Here is a 22030-nt window from a genome sequence, read left to right as displayed (position 1 = left end):
TCTTTCACTTATTTATGTATGGTCTCATTAATTAGAAATTACAAATATTTGTAATAAATTTGGACATACGTAAAATCGAATCAATCGTATCAGGTTAAAAATATGTATGTATGTGTATATATATATTTAGAGAAAGTACCTCTCCCCATTCTCCCGTGTTCCACTTGACCGGACAATCCAACACGTTACAGTATTGTCTGTCTGCTGGTGGTGGCTGCGGACACATATGGTTTGGTACCGTCACGGTATTACTGAATCCTCGTGCCACCTCGTGTATGCATGTGACATCGCGAGTTTGAATGCCAATACCGCAGGGGCTCATGCAGGGTAAGAACTCGCCATATCTCCACCTGTGGTTTAACATAACAATGCATTGGTTACATCCTCTGACACTAAATAATTACATTACAAGTTCAATTTATATCGAAGCTAATAACATTATTACAATCATTTGAACAGCGTTATACATTAACAGACCAAGTGGTAGTATGTTAATTTTTAATTATGAACCATTTTCCGTTCCATTTATTATTACAAAGACAAGACAACGCTTGATCTTTCAATGAATTGTTTAAAAGGTAGTATAAGTGTTTTTTTAATAGATAATATAGCCGTAACTTCATTTAGTAGAGAAGTTATCCAACACGTTATATTTATTATATTACAAATATACTACCTACAGTGAATATTTCTTCTTTAATATTATTTAATATCAAATAGGAATAATTAATATAAATATAAATTTATTTACCTAGGTGGGCATGGATGATCATTGCAAGTACGGATTCTCGCCTCCGGTTTAGTTTCCGCACTGCAGAGTAACGGAGTCACGGTTTTTCCAGTATCGTCTCGTATGCAGTTTATTATTAAATCTTGCACGCCTAGAATCGTTTGTAAAAATGTCAAAAAAAAAATGTATGTCAACGTATCCTTCGTTTTGGGGTTAAATACACGATCTTTGTATAGGATCGCGTACGGCATCGTGCTGTACGCTTTTCATCCAATTGATTTTGGCTAATTGAATCGTCGGATAGTGTTTCCAACGGAGGATTGCTAATAGCACGACGCCGTTAAATCGACCGCTTTGATTAGCCAGTTGGGATGAACATTTATCGGATTAGTAATCTTTAGTAATCCCGTTCGATACGCTAATTGATTGCTTTCTTAAGGTATTTTATTCTTTAAATATATTCTTATTTTTTGTTGTTTAAATGATTTATATAAGTCATTATGGATGGAATCAAATATTATGTCGTTCTAAAAGATTTTTCTTTTAAAATAAATTTTACGTGCACAATATATTAAATACGCGAACTTAAATTTAAAAATCAGTCTATTTTAATAATAAGTAGTAAAAACCAAATATGGTCTGACCAAAGTTGACCATTACTACTAGTGATCTAACATAACACTCTAATTGTGAGCTTCCTCTAATTTCATTATTCGCAAATGGGTCGCATTGTCTTAGTAGGATCTAATAAAATCTATGGTCTTGAAATAACGAAGAGATAAAGGAATGTTGTTACTAAATAAAGGGAGGTTGGGTAGAAAGGAAGGAAGGAAGAAGGAAGGAAGGAAGAAAGGAAGGAAGGAAGGAAGGAAGGAAGGAAGGAAGGAAGGAAGGAAGGAAGGAAGGAAGGAAGGAAGGAAGGAAGGAAAGAGAAACACAAGATAAGATTGTAAAGCAGAAGTCTTCGATCGATATATATATATAAAACAAGACTTTACCTCCTAAGCAAGTAGCGCTACAAGGCGTGTAACCTGTTTCCTTCCAGGAGTAAGTGGTTTGCACGTTTCTTCCTGGGGCCACTTTGATGCCACTTTCGTAACCACTGGCACTACCAGATGTTAAACCACTTCCCCCACCATTTCCAGAACTAGCTGAAGATTTGTAGGTATCCGTCAAACTGGACTCGGCATATCCGCTATCCCCAACGGTGTCGATCCCATACGGTAAACTATTTTCCATCAAACCGCAAGGTTCCATCACGCATTTCTCCGTCTCCTCGGGTTTCGGTCCGGAACATTGTATATCTGGTAAATTGGCCATCGTACGACTGAACTCGAGGAATATCTTGCAGTGAACTTCCCTACTGCGTATCCCATCTCCGCAGGTTACGCTGCACGGTGACCATTCCTCTGCGATGAACCTGAGAAATTCTCTAATGTAAATATTCTTCTCTTCGATCGAACACGAAACAATCCTATTCATTAGAATTGCATGAATCGTGAAGAAAAGATTTATTTAATGATAATAATTATGAACGACTAAAGAAAAAATGAAATTCAATCAACAACTACTAAACGCAAAGTAATGTGATGGTCCTCTCACGGTGGTTTTTTTTTTTTTTTTTCTTTTTTTTACCCCATTCTTTTCTTTTCCTCTTCTTCTTTCCTTATTCCACTTTCTCTTTCTTATGTTTTTTTTTTCCTTTTTCATATTATTTAATTAACAACTCTTTCTCCATACTTTTTTTTTTTTTTTTTTTTAAGACCGGGGTGAGAAATCAATTCGCATTAAATACGTAAGGGATCTCGTTAATTTTACGATCAAATTTCATTTTATTTTTTACCCCCTTCGCCTCGAGAACCATCTTATATTTCTTTACTACCAGTTTCGTAAAAATCGTCGAATTTTCTTTTCTTACCGGTCGAAGGGGCTCGGGTACTTTCCATCATCGATTATCGCGAGAGCATATATTTTCCATAGATTTATTTTTTTTTTCTTTTTTTATCGAAGGCGCACTTAAAACCACGCCTTCCATTCGCCCGTCTCACTCATCTATTCAAAGAGCTCGATCAGCCCATTGAAACTTACATCCGTGAGTACTACCCTTTTTCTTTCTCTCTCTCTCTCTCTCTCTCTCTCTCTCTCTAACACACACATTCTCTCTTTTTCTTTCTTTGCCTTTCTTAAGCGCGCATCAATCAATAATATTTTACTTGCTGACAGTCTTTTTGCAATTTATCTCTTACGGATTAATTGAATAATTAATTTCTTTACATATATATATATATATATTTCTTATTTTCTTATTTCCTTTCTTTTTTTTTCATTATCATTATTATTACGGAAGATCTACGTCGTAGGAAGGAAGACTAGCTACATCGTTCCAGTTGATTTTTCTTTTTCCAGGTACGAGCAGACGTCGTTCTTCTTCTTTTTTTTCTCTCTTCCTCTCTCTGTACTACTATAATATTTTCTTTTTTATTTTATCTTATTTTATTTTATTTTATTTGTTTTTTGTTTATAAATTTCTTTACTCTCTTTTTCTCTCTCGGAGAAAATTCTAATTTTTATCTTCGTAGAAACTTTTCGAGATAAGCTAGTTGCACGAAGAAGAGTTTTATTGTAAGAATAAAGTATGATCATTTAGAAAAAGGAATTTTTAGGCACATGCAAAGCTCACATGTATACATGTATATATATGTGTGTGGGTGTGTATGTGTGTATGTGTGTGTAGGGTATATTAAGGTACAATAGAGCTAACTAGAATGATGGTGGTAATGATGATGAAAAAAAAAATAAGAAAATAAATAAAAGAAAAGAGAGAAAGTGAGAGAGAAAGAAAGAAAATAAGGGATGGATCGAACAAAGACGTGAGATTATGCGAGAGATTAATGATCTTTCAACGCAATTAATTACTTCGATCGCTTTGTAAAAGAAAGGGGTGGAAAGAAGAAAGAAAAAAAGAAAGTAAAAGAAGGAAGCATTAACAGCACTTCAGTACGGCTGTGAATCGACAAAACGTGCATGGGATCAACTATGAAAGAAAAAGACAATTAAATTGGGGGTGGGGTAAGGGGAACATAACCCAGAGAGAAACAGAGAGAGAGAGAGAGAAACAGAGAAAGAAAGAAAGTAAGAAAGAATGAATTTCTACTATAGTTTAATACGAGAAATGCTTTAGGAACACCGAGGAGAGCTTAAATAAGAGAAAGAGAGAGAGAGAGATAGATAGAATAAGAGTGAATGAGATAGAGATAGATACATCTATTTATTTAGCCAGTATTTTTAGATGTTTATATATATATTTTGTAAAATAAATGATCAGTATAGATAAAAATTTGTATATTCTTATAAAAGGGATAGGTGTTTGCATTAGGATTGTGTTAAGGTTACATTATTTAAATATAAATGGAGACTATCTTTTAAAATGACTAAAACTTTATCTATTATCTCTTTCGTTCGTACATAACTATCGTTGTATGGTATATATGTATATGTTACCGTCGAAGCAGGGAATCAGTCATTGCTAGTAATTCCTCAGCATTCTTAACAATGTAAAGCAAAGTTGTACAATTTATAGCATTGCAATCTCTGATATTTCTTTGAAAAGTTTCGGTAAATATTTTTTATACCAAAACGAAATAGATTTTAATGATTCTTATATAAAATTAAAGTACACTCTTTTGTCTAATCGTAGAATACCATATCGAGTTATAAATCAATTTGCAAAGGTTCAGAAAATGTCAGAGAATGCAATGCTGTAAATAGTGCATCTTTGCAATTTCTTTGAAAAGTTTTGGTAAATATTTTTTATACTAACAGTGAATATATTTTAATAAAACTTATACTAAATTAAAGTTCACTCTTTTGTCTACATGTAGAATACCATATCGAGTTATAAATTTAGCATGTAAAGTTCAGAAAATGTCAGAGAATGCAATGCTATAAATCGTACAATTTTGCTTTACTTTGTTAAGAATACTGAGGAATTACTAGCAATAACTGATTCCCGGCTTTGACGGTAACATATATATGTAAATATACTGGTTACCAGTATCGAAAGGGTTAATTATTATTGATCATTTATATCACAAATTGATATTTTTTATTATTAATATTGACCTAATAAATAGCGGCTATATAGAAATAGACAGACAGATGGATAAAGAGTATTAAAAAAGTAGTTTAAGTAGGGAAATAAAAAAAAAAAAGAGTAAAAAGTAAAATAAGAATATTGAGAAAAAGAAGAAAGAGAAATAAATGTAGGATCAATAAATAATAATTGAAGTTGTAAAAGAAAAAATGAAATAGATTGACAGAAAGAGACACAGTAATAGGATACCTCAGATACAACCAGCCACAGGCAAAGTAGATCGTATATCTGTCGGAACAGACCAATTGACATAAAGAAATAAATGCTGTGTTTTAAATTGGTTCGGGGGTCTGTATCACTATAGTAATACAAATATACTTGGGATGAACATATACACGCGTATACATAAATACGAGTAAGCACGATAAAGCTTTATGAGAACACATCGATACGCAATTATAAGTTTTCGGTGACTCGATCTACGGAATATAATAGATAGATAGATAGATAGATAGATAGATAGATAGATAGACAGATAGATAGGTAGACAGATAAATAGATAGATAGATAAATAGATAGATAGATAGATATATGTGTATGTGTATAGTTCTTTTTTTTTTATATCTTTTGTTCTAATATTTATTACTTACGTCGATTCAGATGGGATTGGTTGATCGATCAATTTTTCTGGCACCGGTGGTGGTGGATACGGTTGCATCAATGGTTGAGTTAAATCTTCCCCATCTTTGAAATATATAATCATAATATTATTGTGGATATTTTTACAAAGTAATTATGTTTGTTTTTTTTTTTTTTTTTGATAATATGATTGAGAACAATTTTCGTTAATTTATTTATTAAAACATTCTTCCCCTAATTTTAATGTCAAATTTTGTAAATATATTTATTTAAAGAGTTTACAAAGTCCAAATTTGGATGTTCTGTTATTTATATAATATTTGAACTTACACATGTTACATGCCACATTCGTTTTGCATTCTTGTTCGGCTCGTGGTCGTTCTAAGGGGTCACAGCCAGTTGAAATCAGACCGTTTCCATCTCTGCATTCGATACTTCTCCTTCGAAAGCCGGTACCACAGGATGCTGAACACTGTTGAAGAAGTAAAATCTATTAAAATTGTGATCGAGTCATTGTAATCTTTAAATTTTGATGTCGTACGACAGGATGTAACAACCGATGAGTTATTTTTAAAAATATAATATATATATAGTACAATAATTTATAACAATAAATAAATTTTGAAATAATATAATTAAACTAAACGTTATATTAAATCCTGTCGTATAACGTTTTGGTATTTTAAAATAAAATAAAAAAGAAAGAGAAAAAAGAAAGAAAATTCTATAAAAATTGTACGAATAATCGTATTTGAAGTTAACAAAGCTGTGCTAAATCTAAGTTACGTTAAATCATTATTATTATTATTGTTCCACGTTCTTTCTTTAAACATCGTAATAACCTAACGCAAATACAACGTTAATGGTTAAAGCACTTCCTTAGGCATAACATTAGATATACCATTATTTGAACTCATCTCGCTACTGTGGACTTTATCAAGTATAATTACTAGTCTTCTAAACTTCTAAATTGGCTGTGCCAAAGAAAATCTATTATTTATTATTTAAATTCTTAAAGATGAAATATATATCACACTACACTATTCTACATTTACATTTCTTTGCAACACTAACTGCACAATATCCATATCTTTAATATTATCCAAACTTTAATTAAAAAGCCGAAAAAAATTGTCGCCCTAAAGTAATTAACATTAATGGAAGGTTACATAAGATTTGTCATTAAGAAAAAATTGACTTTCACAATTCGATAAATATAATATAATTCTAAACAAAATTATACGAGCACTTTTTTTCCATTCGATATTTTTTTTTATTCAAACTTAATTTCATAGAAGAAAAGACATTGGCGCGTCACAAATAATAATATTATTCATGGAATAATAGTGGCTTGAAATTTTTTTATTTTCTCGCAATAAATTCGCGCGTATCGCTTTTTATCTGATAAATATGAAAAGAAACAAAAAAAAAAAAAAACAAGAAAAGAAAGAGAGAGAGAAAAAAAGCGTAAATACTTTTTTCCCCCTTAATTTGCATACGAAACGTAGAATATCATTTTTAATTGCATAATTCTCTCTCTCTCTCTCTCTCTTTTTTTCTTCCCATCTCTCGATTATTTCTCTTTCGTCGAAGTGAGTTAGATCGTGTCTGTGGAAATCCCAGGAGCTGATCTACACTCGGTCGTTCTAGGGTTCAGCGTGGAGCGACGTAAATCGAACAAGAAGAGAATGGGGGAAAGGATTATCTTCAGGATTTTGCTGAGAGACGGGTCATCCCCACCCTGGTTCTTTCTCTCTTTCTCTCTGTCTCTCTTTCTCCCTTTCTCTATTTTTCTTTCTCTCTGGTAAATGGTAAAGTCGCGAGGCGAAGAATCGTTCTCCTCTACGTTTCTGCACATCGCCTTTGGCGTTTCGTTACTTTTCGGTGGGAATAGAAGGTAGAAGTTTTTTGGTAGCACGAGGTAGCTGCGAGAGAGCTTCATCGGTTTGCCTGATATTCGTCGAAAGGATTGAACAGTTGAAAATCAAAGAATAAGAGAGAGAGAGAGTGAGAAAAAGAGAGAAAGAAAGAAAGAATGAGAAAGAAAAAAACAGAGAACGGAGAGGAGAAAGAAAGAAAAAAAGACAGAGAGAGAGAGAGAAAGAGAGAAAGAGAAAACGAAAATGTGAGTTTGTGTATGACAATGAGAAAGTTAGTGTTTGTGAAAGAGAGAGTTTATGCATAAGAGTTTACGTGTGTGGATAGTAGAAAATCTATGAGTATAAGAGAATATGTATGACACTGAGAAGATGTAGGAAAATGAGAAAGAAAGAGAGAATGTGTGTATGTGTGTATGTGTGTGTGACATTAAGAAAGTATTCGAGAATGAGAAAATGTGAGAGAATAAGAGAATATGTGCGAGAGAGAAGGGTGGGTATTAGAGTGAGAAAGTGTATGAAATTGAGAGAGTGTATTTGCGAAAGAAAAAGAGAGAGCGAGAGAGAGAGAGAGAGAGTATTCGAAGGGAGAAACAAAAGGGAAAGGTTGTGGAAGAGCTGAGTTGTGAGAGGAACAAGAAGGTCGAACGCAAGAGTTATCGTTCAAGACGTCGAATGTGTAAAAGGTGACGCGAAGGGAAAAGCGGAAATCCACTCGACTTAGCCGCGTTACCTCTCCTTCTCTCTCTCTTCCTCTCATTCTCTTTCTCTATTTAAAGCGATGAAAGGTTAAAGGAAGAGAAACGTAGAGAGAGAGAGAGAGAGAGAGGAAAAGGGGTAGAGTGCTTTAAGGAGCCCTGTGCTTTCGGTTCAATATTTGCATGGCTTCGAGGCTCACAAAAGAGAGAAATCTATCAATTCCTGTCTTCCAAGGCGCTTCGAATTCTCTCTCTCTCTCTCTCTCTCTCTTTCTCCTTCTTGTTCTTATTCTAGCCTGTTCGTTCGTTCGTTCGTTCGTTCGCTTTAGCCTCGGATGAAATCATTACGATGCTTTACTGACGGGTACGAGGCTTTTGTGTATCGCTAGCGAAAGGGTGCCTCCTTTCCGTTGTCCCCCCCCTTCACCCCAACCAACCAACCCCGTCCCATCCCATTTCACCTCTTCGCCATCCTTTTCTCTTTCTCTCTCTCTTTCTCTATTTTTTCTTTTCTTTCTTTCTTTCTTTCTTTTTATCATAGAAAGTGCCAGATGAAGAGAGATAAATCGCAAAAGCGAACTCTCGTGCATCGATCAGCTACGAAACGCCGTAAATCATGACTTGCGTACTTTCGACAATACATACATATATATATACACACACACACACACACACATAATACATAAACGTATTATAAAGATACAAGCGAATGTATAGCCAAGAAATTCTCACGATGGTACCTACCCTCAACTCCACTTTTGTACACTTTTCCTTCTTCAGCCACCCACTAAACTACTCCCTTCTCGAAATACATTGTATGTAAGACATTTTCCGGCGTAACGTCTCGATGGATTTTATAACAAAGAACACCTCAAGGCTAAGAGAGAGTGTTACTTACGGTGCTAGGAAATCGTCGAAGATTCGATTTTTGTTCGCGTGCGCTAGTTCACTAACAACATGCATACACACGTACATACCTGTGCGTATATTTGTAGGTTTATATGTACGTATAATAGAGTTTTTTAGTAAACGATACATCGAGGACGACTATGAAATATTTTCATGGGATTTGTGGTAAACAGATATTACCCTCGATATCATAGAATTCAATCGTTTTCTACACGGTTGCGGTTAAATCGAAAGAAACCATAGAGTAATTTAACCAAGTGTTACTTATTTATTCCGTTCGTTTATATTTTATACATTATCAGTCTAAAGTTTTGTGAATTATTTATTAATTGAATTATTTTTTAAGAGATTTCAACATATTCTTTTTTTAGATCTATAATAATACTCTTGTATAGTCAGTTACTAGTTTATGGCAATGTTTGGAATTGAATTTTCTTATTTGAATATTTTTAGCAATTTCTATAAGAATCATCAGGGAAAAATATTTAATGAGAAACATTCGAAAAACTAATCACTAGGAAGACTAGAATATGTCAGACTGTCATTAATTTCTTACACAAAAATCATATTTCTCTGAATTCTATGTTATAATTTTGAACTTTCAGCCAATAGTGTATACGTTTACATTCGTACATGTAATATTCGTTTATTTCAAGGAACAATAAGGAAAATTGTGAGAGAGAGAAAAATTTTCAAAGCATTTGATAAAAATTGATACATAAAGGAGTGTTTTTTAAAATACGTGGGTATACCTCGAGGGGTGATTTTAGGTGGTTCTAGGGATGAAAATGTAATAATATCGGGCATACAATTGTGTACGAACAATTTTTCTTATTTTAGACTACCGAAATTATATAGTATATCTTGAAACACCCTTGGTATATGTATTGATATAATATATAAATGATAAAAATCTAGATATATATTTCGAAAAAACGATCGATAAGGTATTTTCTATTTGTACGTTTTATTTATCTATTTCGATTTGTTTCGAAAAGAAAAAAAGCAAAGAAGAGATTCTACGATTTAGGAATTTATCGTCGACGATCTTTACGTTGCACATTCTACTACTACTACAACTACTACTACTACAACTACAACTATACAACTATTACTATTAGTATTGGATAGACAATTTCGAAACGTTTCGAAACAATCGTAGTAGTAGTAGCACCTTTAACTTTAACGATCGAGTGTTAGGAATCGTCCTTGCGATTTACGAAACGTCTCGTTGTACTATTTCAAATAGCGCCTGTTACTTTAATAAATACCTATCCGATTTGAGAGAGTCGAATACATTTAACGGCCTTATGAATAAATCATAAGTATAACGTTGCATACCATAGGGAACACTCTTGGCGATTTTTCACATTTCTACACACCATAGGGAAAATGAGAAAGAGAGAAAGATAGAGATAGGTAGAGATAGAACATGGAAGAACAGAAGACAGAATTTATCTCGCGATTTTAATACGCAAAACCAAACGAGATTGCCATCGTTGTGCTGCTAAGATTTTTATCTTTTTCACAAAATTTGTTTACCTTTTCAAATTTTACGTATGATATCTGTTGACGTCATCTTCATTATCATTACGCGATCATAATGGTTGATTAAAAGATCTTTTAAATGAGAGAGAGAGAGAGGATATACGTTTCGTTGGTTGTAAGGATTTTATGTGTAATTAATTAATTTCAAGATAAAATAATTAGAAACTTTGTTTTTGGGTTGATATTTTTGAATCTCATTACGTTTCTCATATGTTTATTTGATTGCATTGTTTAATTAATTAGATATTCAGTAAAATTTAAGTTTAAAATAAAATCAAATGATATTAATAATATAGTCAAGGATATTTTAATATATTTTATATATTTTTTTATAAATTTTAAAATATCACGGATCAATCACTTGTTAGTCATTATTAAAGATAATATTTATATAATTTTGTTTTTTAATAATTATATAGTTTAAATGCAGAGTATGAAAGAGAGAGAGAGAGAGAGAGAGAGAGAGAGAGAGAGAGAGAGAGAGAGAGAGAGATACATACATACACGCACACACGTTAGAATTTGATTAATAAATCTTCTCGGAGATTGATCGACGTAGTAAATTATTTCGGATGGAAGCCAGCTGGTACAATAATTATCGTCGACAGTGCGTTAATTATTTAGATAAATCGTACCTCACATCGTAAATATTCCTATAAATTGTTCGTTCTACGTCCGGACGCTATTTGAATTCCATTAATTTGTGAATGTAGCGCTAATTTCTCGAATTGTCCATTTGCGAATGTGCGTGTTTGTTACGCTCGTATGTATATACGGATTACAACAACATGGACAATAAGTTTTGTAGTAAACCGAATTTCATTCTCACGCGTGAGAGAAGAGATTTTCTCTCTCTCTCTCTCTCTCTTTCTCTCTCTCTTTTATTCTCTCTTTCTCTCTTTCTCTCGTTGTGTACTTTACAACACGATGAATTTGGAGAATTTCCAAATTTGTGTCGGACCACGCCAAAAACTTATTCGTTTTTCTTCTATCCTGTTGTCTGTTCAAGATTATACTGATTACATTGATTAAATGAGTTTTTATTTATCATTTTTACATGCAACTGTAGCTTGGTTATTGATTATTGGTTTTGCAAATATACATATAATTATTTTATCTACTGGAAATAAAATATTCAAGATTAGAGAATAAAATATCCAAGATTCGATAAATCTATTATAGATAACTTGATAATTTATTTTGTTGAAACAAAAAAAAAAAAGAGAAAACAAAAAAATATTACTTTATATCTGTTATAACTTATTGATTCTTTGATTTTTTTTTATCGATACCACTTATAAAATAAAAAATTGTAAAAATAATAATATGTTTCAGAGATAACGTAAATTTGATATATCACTCAAGATGTATCCCATCATTTGTAACTTAAAATCTAGTGTTCTTTTTAAAATATACATATAATATAAAAAAAAAGAAAAATTATTTCATCTACACAACACACAACGTATAAAATATTGATTTTCTTTTATTAATTTTTTTACTTATTTATCCTTGAGTATGGGTATCATACAACAAATAAGATAGTAGAAATAAAAAACAAAGCAAAAATCGGAGCAAAAAAACAATATAGTTAAAGTTCAGCGTATAACGAATGAAAAGTTTTGTTATATATCGTTGAAATTTTAGAAAAGAGGGAAGAATAAAAGAACGTTTCGTAGTGATATCGACGTGACATATAAAACCGTAGTGGAAGTTACATAGCTAGTGGCTACGTTTGGACTCAGTCCAGGGAACATTTCGCGAAGTTACATCCCGATTTGCTCGTAGTACAGATGCTAGACGAGAGAAACCACGACGAAATTCTTTCAATCTCTTTCTCTCTCTCTCTCTCTCACTCTCTCCTCCCCCCCTTTCTCTTTATCTTTCTTTTTCTTTTCTATTGTAGAGAGTGGGCATTGAACGCAGCGCGTCTCAACGAGCACTAAAAGCTTGCCTCGGCGCCATGAGGTCGTTCGTCCTTCATCGATCTAATATTTGTCTATCTATCTATCTTTATTTTTTTCTCTCTCCCTCTCTCTCTTTCTCTCTCTTTTATTCCTATCATTAATTTTTCGAATATTCGCATATAGATTGAAATATTTGTTCCCTAATAGGGGTATACTTTCGTCTCTCATATTTTTTTTCTTTCGTTTTAATTTTTAATTAAAAAAATTTTAATTCGTTCACATATTTTCTTGTATTATGTTTGTTCGAGATTTAAAAAGAAAGAAAATCGATCGAACTTTTTTGTTCGGTTCCTTTATTATCTCGCAATATTATTGAAAATATCATTTTCATGATTAACATCCATCGATCTTATGATCGTTGCAAGGAATCACGAAGTTTCGTACAAACAATATAATTGAAAAAGAAAATATTTATTTCATCTTTCACAACGTTCGTATTTATTTTTTTTATTTTGTTAGACTTATCTCGGAAAAAATTATTGATCGATATTATAAATAACGTTGGATATACCGGTAGTTCGAAAAATCTTTGGAATCATTTCGAGATTAGTATACTATTTATAAAAGTCGTACAATGTACGACAGGAATAGGAAACGAGAGAAGGTGATAAAGGACGGCTGAGGAAGTTATTATGAAAAGTATTCGTAGTAGGATGCCAGAACGAGCCTTAAATTCGTGAAGGCGCCATAGAGTCAGACTCGAAAAATCCTGCGTCGTTCTTTTCCTATCTGAATCACATTTATTATACGCACATATATATACATGTATGGATATACACTACATATGTATCTATAAAAGTATATATGAAGTAGAGGAATAGTATTGTCTGACGAATTAGAAGGGCTGTCATTTTATCGCAACTAACTAAGAAATAAAAAAATAAGATAAAGAAAAAAAGATATATAAATTAAAAACAAAACAAAAAATCTAGATAAATGAAGATGATTGGATAAACTGATAAGGATAGAAAAAAGAAAAATAAAAAAGATTTGAATTTTTGCAGTTACGCGACGCGACGCGAGAAAATTTTTTCGATGCTCTTGAACGGGGCGTGCTTGTTAATGGCGCGGTCTCGATCAGCATTGTGTCCATCCATCGGTGTATTTTCCTCGCGTTTTACTACCCGTGTGTTGTATCACGAGAATGAGAAAGAAGGGTGGGAAGGAGATGGGTAGTTTGAGTTGGTGTTCCAACGAGGAGTACTGGATTCGTTGTACAACGTGAGTCATTTTCCGAGAGAATGGATCTCTCTTTTTCTCTCTTTCTCTTTCTAGAGTTGCTGAGTGCTCTCGTCAACTATATACTTTCCCTATATCCCACCAAAACTCTCTCCCTCCCTTTTTCTTTCCTCTCTCTCTCTCTCTCTCTCTCTTTCTTTCTATGTTCTATCTCGGTACGGCTGACATGAGTGTCTATTTTCAACTACTCTCCATCCTAAACCACGGAAAACCGCGTCCCGTTTTCCTGAAGACTTGGAAGGTAGTGAAACGTTCGGAGACTGGATGAAACATAAAGACTCAGGAAACATAAAGTGGAAGATACAGAGACAGTTAGAGAGAAAGAGAAAGATAAAGAGAGAGAGGGTCGTTTGACGAGTAAATTGTCTTGTTTGATGTCAATGTCTGATACGACCTGAAATGATCCTTCAAAGAGAAACTAAGAAACTTTACCCCTAAGCTTCTATGAAGATTATGAAGAGAAAAAGAGAGTTAGGTTTGATACTCAACTTTATTCTAAGGACCTTATATAAACTCCCTGAAAAATAAATGTTTTTTTTTCCGAGTAGGGGAGCATTTATTTATTTGAAAACTCGAACGCGTGTCGTCTAGCAACTGTCGAGTGCACGCGAGCCCCACACTGCATCGTACATTCTACGATTTCAAAAGCTGCATTTTTCTACTATATATATACTTCTTTCTTCTTTTTATTTCTTTTTTTTTAAACAACACGACGTCGCGAATAGGTATCTCTTTGAAACTAATCTACCATCTTGATTTCATCTTCCCCTTTTTCTTTTCTATGGGATTACTTTGTTTTTTTCTTTTTTAGATACGTTTTACTCTGATTTATATTATACACGATATCTCTCTCTCTCTCTCTCTCTCTCTTTTTTTTTTCTTTTTCTCTCTTTGTCGTTTATGGTGGAAACGTATGAATGTTGGAATGCACGAGCCTATTCGTCGTCGTTGTTACGTAAAACATCACTCGTCACGTCAACCAAAATATCGGATAGACCGATCCACCTTGGTAACGTGTGTGATATAAGTTCAACTAAATATATCATACTGGTTATTCTTTTTGAATTACACGAAGTTTCTACCACACGGTATCCTTCTAACGTCTTTGGAGAATTAGGTAAATCTCTGTAAAACATGGAACGTGATAAGAGTTTTTAAGTGCAAGTACGATCTAACTCCATATTTTTTGATTTTACCATATGTGTCGTGTTATGATATCAGAATTTTAAACGTCATTTATTCATTTAATATTAAACATATTTTAACACATGTTTTTTATTCGTTATTTGCAGTTTAAAAAATTGGAATGAAACTTTTAATAAGATATTTGATTTATTTGTGGCGTTTAATATTTTTCGAATATTTTTTATGAACGTTTAGTAAAATCAATAAGATCGGCGTATTTAAAATATATTCATTATTGCATTTTTATTTCGTATAAGACGAATAATTTTCGAATTTAAATTAGTTTCGTTAAACGAATTCGCATTGTATCATCCGTACGGTATTAATAATTGTCCTATTAGATTTTTATTTCGTACAAGACGAATTTACATGAGACGGCAGTTTTTTTTGTTAAGAACTTAACGACCTTGTTACAAAAGAATAATCTGTACATTTATACGTCTCCTTGATGTTAACCTTTCCTTTTTGTAATAACAAAGAAAGCTTCCCCCTTTCCGCCCATCTTTCTCTTTTCTAAAAACAGAACCTTTGAAATGTTTTTTAACAAAGAAAAAAGTCGAACTCGAAGACTCTCGTAGAAATCTCGAGGAAGCCCGTTTAAACCGCTTTCTACACTTGACACTCTTCACCTGCAAATCGTTCGAACGTGTCACGAGAGCTTTCCTTGTTCCACGGTAGAGTACGTAAGACAACAGGAAATTACAGATATAAACCATCGGTCAAAATTATTTAACCAACTTATAAAATAATAGAAAGCTTGACTAAATAAATGATTTAGGTTTTTTTTTTAAACATTTTTATAAGAAATCAATCGATTGTTCGTTGAAAAAATTCGTAATTACTTTCGATACGAATGTGTACGTCCATCGAAAGAATTTCATTCGTTCTAAACGTATTTTCGATATATCGATTATACATTTTTCTGATTACGTCACTAAGGAATCCAAGAGTATGAGAAAAATTTTGTTCATTTTGTCATGAATCGTTTTTAATAAAATCGATTTAATTTTGTAGTTTTGTCAAGAAAATAAACAACTGTCAATGAAATTAATTTATATGTATTCTGAAAATTAGTCAATTGTTATTTTACATGATCAAATAATATTGACCGGTAGTGTATATATACGTAAGTATATACATAAATTTTGATTCTTGGAACGCTCGATTAAATGGCAATCAAGATTGGTATGTTCTTGTAAGATCGAACTATACAAACCTCGCTCCATTGATCTGCCTCCCACATTGGACAAGAGATAATGTTACAGGTCTCCTGAACTCGTGGTTTGTGGTTAATACTGCATTTATGCTCGGGTAACTGTAACAATCAGATTTACGTTCATTGTTTTATTTCAATTTTAAATTAAAACAAAAATTACAATATTAGATTTATTTTTTAATTGTGTTAAAAGATGTTTAATTTGTTTTTATATAAGTAAACTTTATGTGAATATTATATTGTGAATTAGTAGTTATTTGTTAATCAAAATTGTGATATCAATTTTATAATATTCTTTACTTCTTATTTTATTTAAAAAAAAAATATATATAAAATAGGTCTTCTGCAAATGGTTTAAAAATTTGTCTCTTCCCGGTATTTCCGTGCTACATTTTATCAAGAAAGAAAAAAAAAAATGAAGTACCATACACGAATGTTATTTCTCCGTCTTCGCACTTATGCATCACCAAGGCGAATGAGATTCGCGACTTTGCATCGTGCCAGAGTCTCGGATGAAAAATTTTACGACGAATGTCGCTGAACCACGAACTAGTCCTCTAAGCTTAAACGAACCGAACGAGGTTAAGGATACGTTCGACGAATCGATGTAAGAGGATAATCATATATCTACCATTTTTTTTTTTTTTCTTTTATTATTCACGTAAAAGGAATGATAAATATTACATTTCGAAATATCGAACGATGCGTCTCGTAATAATTTTTTTCCCAACCACATTTTTTATCGATCAATTATTTGATTAATAATTTTTCAACATTCCGTAAAATAATATAATAGTCAATATTTGGATTAAATAGATTAATGCAAATACGGACAATTTATTTTATAATACGAATTGAAAATCATGTGAAAATATTGACTCGATAAAAAGCCACAGGTTAAGAAAAGAAAATATTGTTCAATATGTTTTGTACCTTGGTAGTTTCGTTGCCATTTTCTTCGGTACAAAAGACAGCCCTGGTTCTTGATCCACCACCGCAACTGGCACTGCACTTGCTCCATTCTCCGCTTATCCATCTGAAAGTAAAGGAGAAAAGAAAAAAGTAAGGAAAAATGGAAAGAAAAAAAGACTTGAACGTCGAAATATATATACTGTGTGGAGGAAGAATATTCTTCTTGTATCTATCTTTTGACATGGTGGTGGCACATTGCCACGAGTACGACTGTTACATAAAGCAGGTTGCTTGCAGTATTTGCAGTAGTAAAAGTAGTAGTAGTAGTAGACGTAGTCGTAGTAGTAACAGTTATAGTTGTAATCGTAGTAGTAATACCCATAATAGCAATAGTAGTATTTACAATTGCATAATGGTGTTAGTGTTACTAATAGTAGAAGTAGTAGTGATAGTGATAGTAATATAGTTATGGTAGTAGCGATAATGCATTTGCAAAAGCATTTCTACAAGCTTTAGCGAAAAAAATATCCGGTTCATAAAATTCACTATTCGCTCGATAAAAAAAACTAATTCGCTGGGTGGGTAGGTGGGTCACAATACATTTATCGCGAGAGAAATTACGTTGGTCTTTCGATGAGTTTTTACGCTTGTAATTCAACGTAAGTACGTACGATTCAAATCGTTGAACGTCGCGTTACAACACGAAGTCCCGAAGCCATTATCGTTTGCCTATCGTAGAGAAGAAGAAGAAGAAGAAGAAGAAGAAGAAGAAGAGGAGGAGGAAGAGGAAGAGGAAGAAGAGAAACACGCGATGGGGCTGTTTCTCGAAGGTTGCAAGTAGTAAAAGCGATATTTGCTCGAACGAAACTCGTTTTAATTCGAAAAGTGGAAGATCAATTGACTTTGATAACGATTCCTTCCCTTTATTATACTATTTTCATGAAATTTCGTGTTTTTTTTCTTCTTCTTTTGCTTTAGGTCGTTTAGATAATCGACACTTATTTGTTCAATTTATGGAAATATTTTTAAAAATAAAAATAATAGAATTATGATTGGGGGGTCTAACTAAAAGTTATTACGCTCCTTTTCTTATATATTTTTTTTTCTCTTATTGAAATTATTTAATATTTCATTAGCTAAGATAAATGAAACTCCTATGTTGCGAAATTTAAGAAAATTAGTAAAAGAAATCAACTTGATCCATTGCAATCGATTCGTTTTAATTCAGAAACATCGTTGAACCAGAATTTATATTCTTCTTTTTCTATTTTTTTCTTTTTTTTTTCTTTCATCTTTCTCCTCGTTCTACAAAAATCCTCTCAAGAGAAGATGGAACGTTCGCACCTGACGAATTTCTGAAATATTCAAAGCCGAGGTGTGAGAAATGCTAAACGAAGCTGTCTCTTGTTAGCACCGTCGCTTAGAGGAAACCCTCGACGATACGAAATATGTCGTTGAATTTACTCTTCTACGTTATGAAACGAAGATCTATATATACGTGCGATGACGATATATATATATATACAGTGTGTATACAAGAGAAAGTAAGACAAAGATAAAGAGATCAACTAATTAATCCCACTCTTTTCCCTTTAACTTTTTCATTATAATCTTTATAAGCTTGTTCTTTTTTTTTTGTATGTTAAATAAAAAGCATGAAAATTAAGAGAAACGACGCGATATAAATAATTTAAAATAACAAAAGAAAAAAAAGAAAAGAAAGAAGGGGGAATTGTAAAAGAGAAAGGATTTTTTTTTTGTTTTTCCTTGTATAATATAAACATTGTATTTATAATATTATTCTGTTCTATAGTGGTTAGAGTGGTGCAACAATACTCACTTTGTCGTGCAGGGATGCGTGTTGCACTGTACGAGGGTCTTCTCTGGTCTCTCGTCGTTCTTGCAATGGCTGTCGTTGACAACGCGATCGTCCGTACCGACAGCCTTACAAACTGGCATCGCTATTTTAAAACCTGCGAACGACAAAATACTGGATAAAAAGAAGCCGGAAATTCTTTCGTTCGTTTATAAAAGAAAGAAAAAGAAAAAGAGAGAGAGAGAGAGAGAGAGAGGGAGAGTTTACGTGCACGCGAAATCATTCTAATTCAATTGAATTTATTTATTAAATAGATTTCAATTCAACGAACTCCGAGATATCGATTTTATTTAATTTAATTTTAATCTCATCGTTCTCGTCGTATATACTAATAATCAAATAATTTATTTATCTAATGAAAATACAATTTATTCGTCGTTATTATTTTTAATTTTTTTAATCAAATGTTTTCTCACGGTTTAATATACTTTCTAGATAATTTGTTGAATTATTGAAATTAATGAAAAATAAAATGAATTGCTCGTTGGAATATATCGAGAATTTTGGATCGAACGGGACGATATTTCTAATTTAAAATTTCAATTTGATTTTAAAAAGACGGGGGGAGGGAGGGGAGGGGAAGTAAAAGATCGTTGTCGTTCGTAAAACGTCGCGAATGTTCTGATATGAAATTTTTCGTCAAAGAGAATTATCATCGTATACCTACGAAGAGGAGATAGAAGATCGTTTGGAAATAAGAAATTACTTACCTCCTCCGCAGGACTTGGAGCAAGCGGATATCGGTTCCAAGTTCCAAGAATATTTCGATTGACAGCTCGATCCATTTCCGCCACATACACCGCACGTATCCGTGTTCTTGCTACTTCCGACTCGCAAATCGCAGCCCACTTTCTGTAACACGAAAAAATATTGACGTTTTATAATAACTATTCTATGAAGAAGAAAAAAAAAATGGATAAACAAATGAGCCCAAAAAAAAAGATATTCATAAAAATATATATGTGCATATATTTTCTATTAATATTAACCCTTCTTTGCATGATTTTTTTTTTTTTTTATTATTTTTGAAGTTGCCAGCAACAACAAATAAACAGTACAAGGGTTTTGAGTACCTTTTTTTGTTGACTAAATATTATGATTGAAATTTCCATCATCATGCAAAGAAGGGTTAATACTTATGTAATTGTATTATATATATATAAAAATTAATAAATTATTATCTCTTATATTTATCTTGCAATTTGTAGAGAACAATTATATTAATTATAAGCTCGTGGTAATTACAAAAAAAATATTAATTAACGCGCTTTGCATCTCTTAAATTACTCCATTACTTGTATTATCCTACAATATTACATTTAACGTTTCTTAAATCAAAAATCGATCCGTTTCTTTTTCTCGTTTAGTTCCATTATCTCCTGTACCAAGGTAGTGGGAAGGGGGGGTAAAAAGTAGGTATTTAAAATTAGCGAAAGACGGTAGGAAAAGTTATTTCTTATAGACCGAGAAATCTATCGGCGAGGAGAATCCTTTCTCCGTTAAGAAGTTAAGAAAAATCTTCAGAATAGTAGAAAAGAAGAAAGGAAGAAAGGAAGGAAGGAAGGAAGGAAGGATTGAATGAGAAAAAGGTTGATGTCGATTCGTGACCTGGCTTGGACACTGTAGACTGATTTGTCATTCAGCTTGCATAGAGGTTTGCTCGTACCTTGAGAAAAGTACATTATTCATCTCTTATCCAGTGTGCTCAAAAGAAAGAAAGAGAACGAAAGAGAGAGAGAGAGAGAGAGAGAAAGAGAGAGAGAGAGAGAGAGAGAGAGAGAGAGAGAGAGAGAGAGATGCAAGAACGAACCATATTAGAAAGTAANAGAGAGAGAGAGAGAGAGAGAGAGAGAGAGAGAGAGAGAGAGAGATGCAAGAACGAACCATATTAGAAAGTAACGATGAAACGTGAAGAGAAGAGATGTAGAATAAAAAAGATAGACGTGAGCTTAATGAGATGCATGGATCGCGATCGAGCAACGAATAAAACCAAAGTAATTTGATATTTGAAAAGATTATTTTTCATATATCGTTAATAGAAATATAAGTATACTGAGACTCTCGCGTATTATGTTCCTCGGGAATACGCTTCTCCTCTAATCAAGCAATTATGATCAAAGTATTAATTTATATCTTTCGTATTTATACTTATTTTTTTTTAATTTGATTTGCAAAAAAAAGAAGAAGAACTTTATCATATCGTAGATATAATGTTATATAAAATATTGATCGAAAAGGATGAATTTTATATGGAGGATGTGTTTCGAAATACGTGGATATAATTTCAGGAATGATTTCAGGTTGTTGTAGGGATAGAAATAAGGTTATATCAGACACGTATGATTTTATCAAATTTTTTTCTTATTTTATTGTACCGAAACCATCGTATTTTGAAACACTCTCTATATGTGAATATGTATTCGTTTATATATATATCGCGAATATGAAGAATATTTATTTATTTATAATGTAAGAAAATAATAACTGTCCGAAATTTAACGAATATGTATTCGATATTCATCCTTTCATATATACACGCGTTTAATAATTATGAAAAATACTTTATCAATATTTTTTTGAACTGGAGAAAATAATCAACAATACATTTGGATATTTTTCTTCATTCATGTATTTTTATTTGCGCGCGTGTCTGTGTGTCTGTGGTTTTTTTTAATGAATTGCTTTTACGTTTTGTATACGCGAATAAAACAGAGTTGCATCGTGCATGAAATCGCAAACGTGTTTACGTTTCTAACACGTATATACATATATATGCCTATACATGTATGTACATGTATGTATTTATACATACATACATGCATTTTCGAGTGATCGAACTTCGTAGGTTTGATAGTGGCTATTTGACAGAATTTGTGGGCGGAATAATAATTCGTTCGAGAAGAGTCGCGAACTGAGTGTTTCTGTTATCGTAGGTAGAAGTGCGTTTGTGTGTGTGTGTTGCGGTAGATATATATGAACGATATATTGAGATTTAATTTCACAGGAGGATGAATTCGTTTTTCCGCATTCCTTTACTATATCTCTCTCTCTCTCTCTCTGTCTCTCTTTTTCTATTTATTTTTTTTCACTTTTCGATTCGTTTCTACGATAACTATATTTCTACATATAGTCTTATGCAAA

At 32.5% G+C, this 22030-nt stretch overlaps 1 protein-coding gene across 2 annotated transcripts in view; it reads right to left on the bottom strand.

Moving 5' to 3' along the window:
- LOC106788497 (ADAMTS-like protein 1) overlaps positions 1–22030 on the bottom strand; it is a 196918-nt gene that overhangs the window by 5287 nt on the left and 169601 nt on the right. For both annotated transcript variants that reach the window (XM_014751795.1, XM_014751794.1), the window contains exons 6-14: positions 19600–19741; positions 18854–18986; positions 17035–17137; positions 16102–16200; positions 5793–5934; positions 5474–5567; positions 1729–2150; positions 752–881; positions 140–350 (exon numbers count right to left, since the gene is read on the bottom strand). In XM_014751795.1, coding sequence (XP_014607281.1) covers positions 140–350; positions 752–881; positions 1729–2150; positions 5474–5567; positions 5793–5934; positions 16102–16200; positions 17035–17137; positions 18854–18986; positions 19600–19741 — 1476 coding nt within the window. The remainder of the gene's footprint in view (positions 1–139; positions 351–751; positions 882–1728; positions 2151–5473; positions 5568–5792; positions 5935–16101; positions 16201–17034; positions 17138–18853; positions 18987–19599; positions 19742–22030) is intronic.

This window comes from Polistes canadensis, unplaced genomic scaffold (genome assembly GCF_001313835.1).
Source record: "Polistes canadensis isolate GaletaPanama2010 unplaced genomic scaffold, ASM131383v1 scaffold_141, whole genome shotgun sequence".
Classification (NCBI taxonomy): Eukaryota; Metazoa; Arthropoda; class Insecta; order Hymenoptera; family Vespidae; genus Polistes; species Polistes canadensis.
This window is presented reverse-complemented; position numbering and strand designations above follow the sequence as displayed.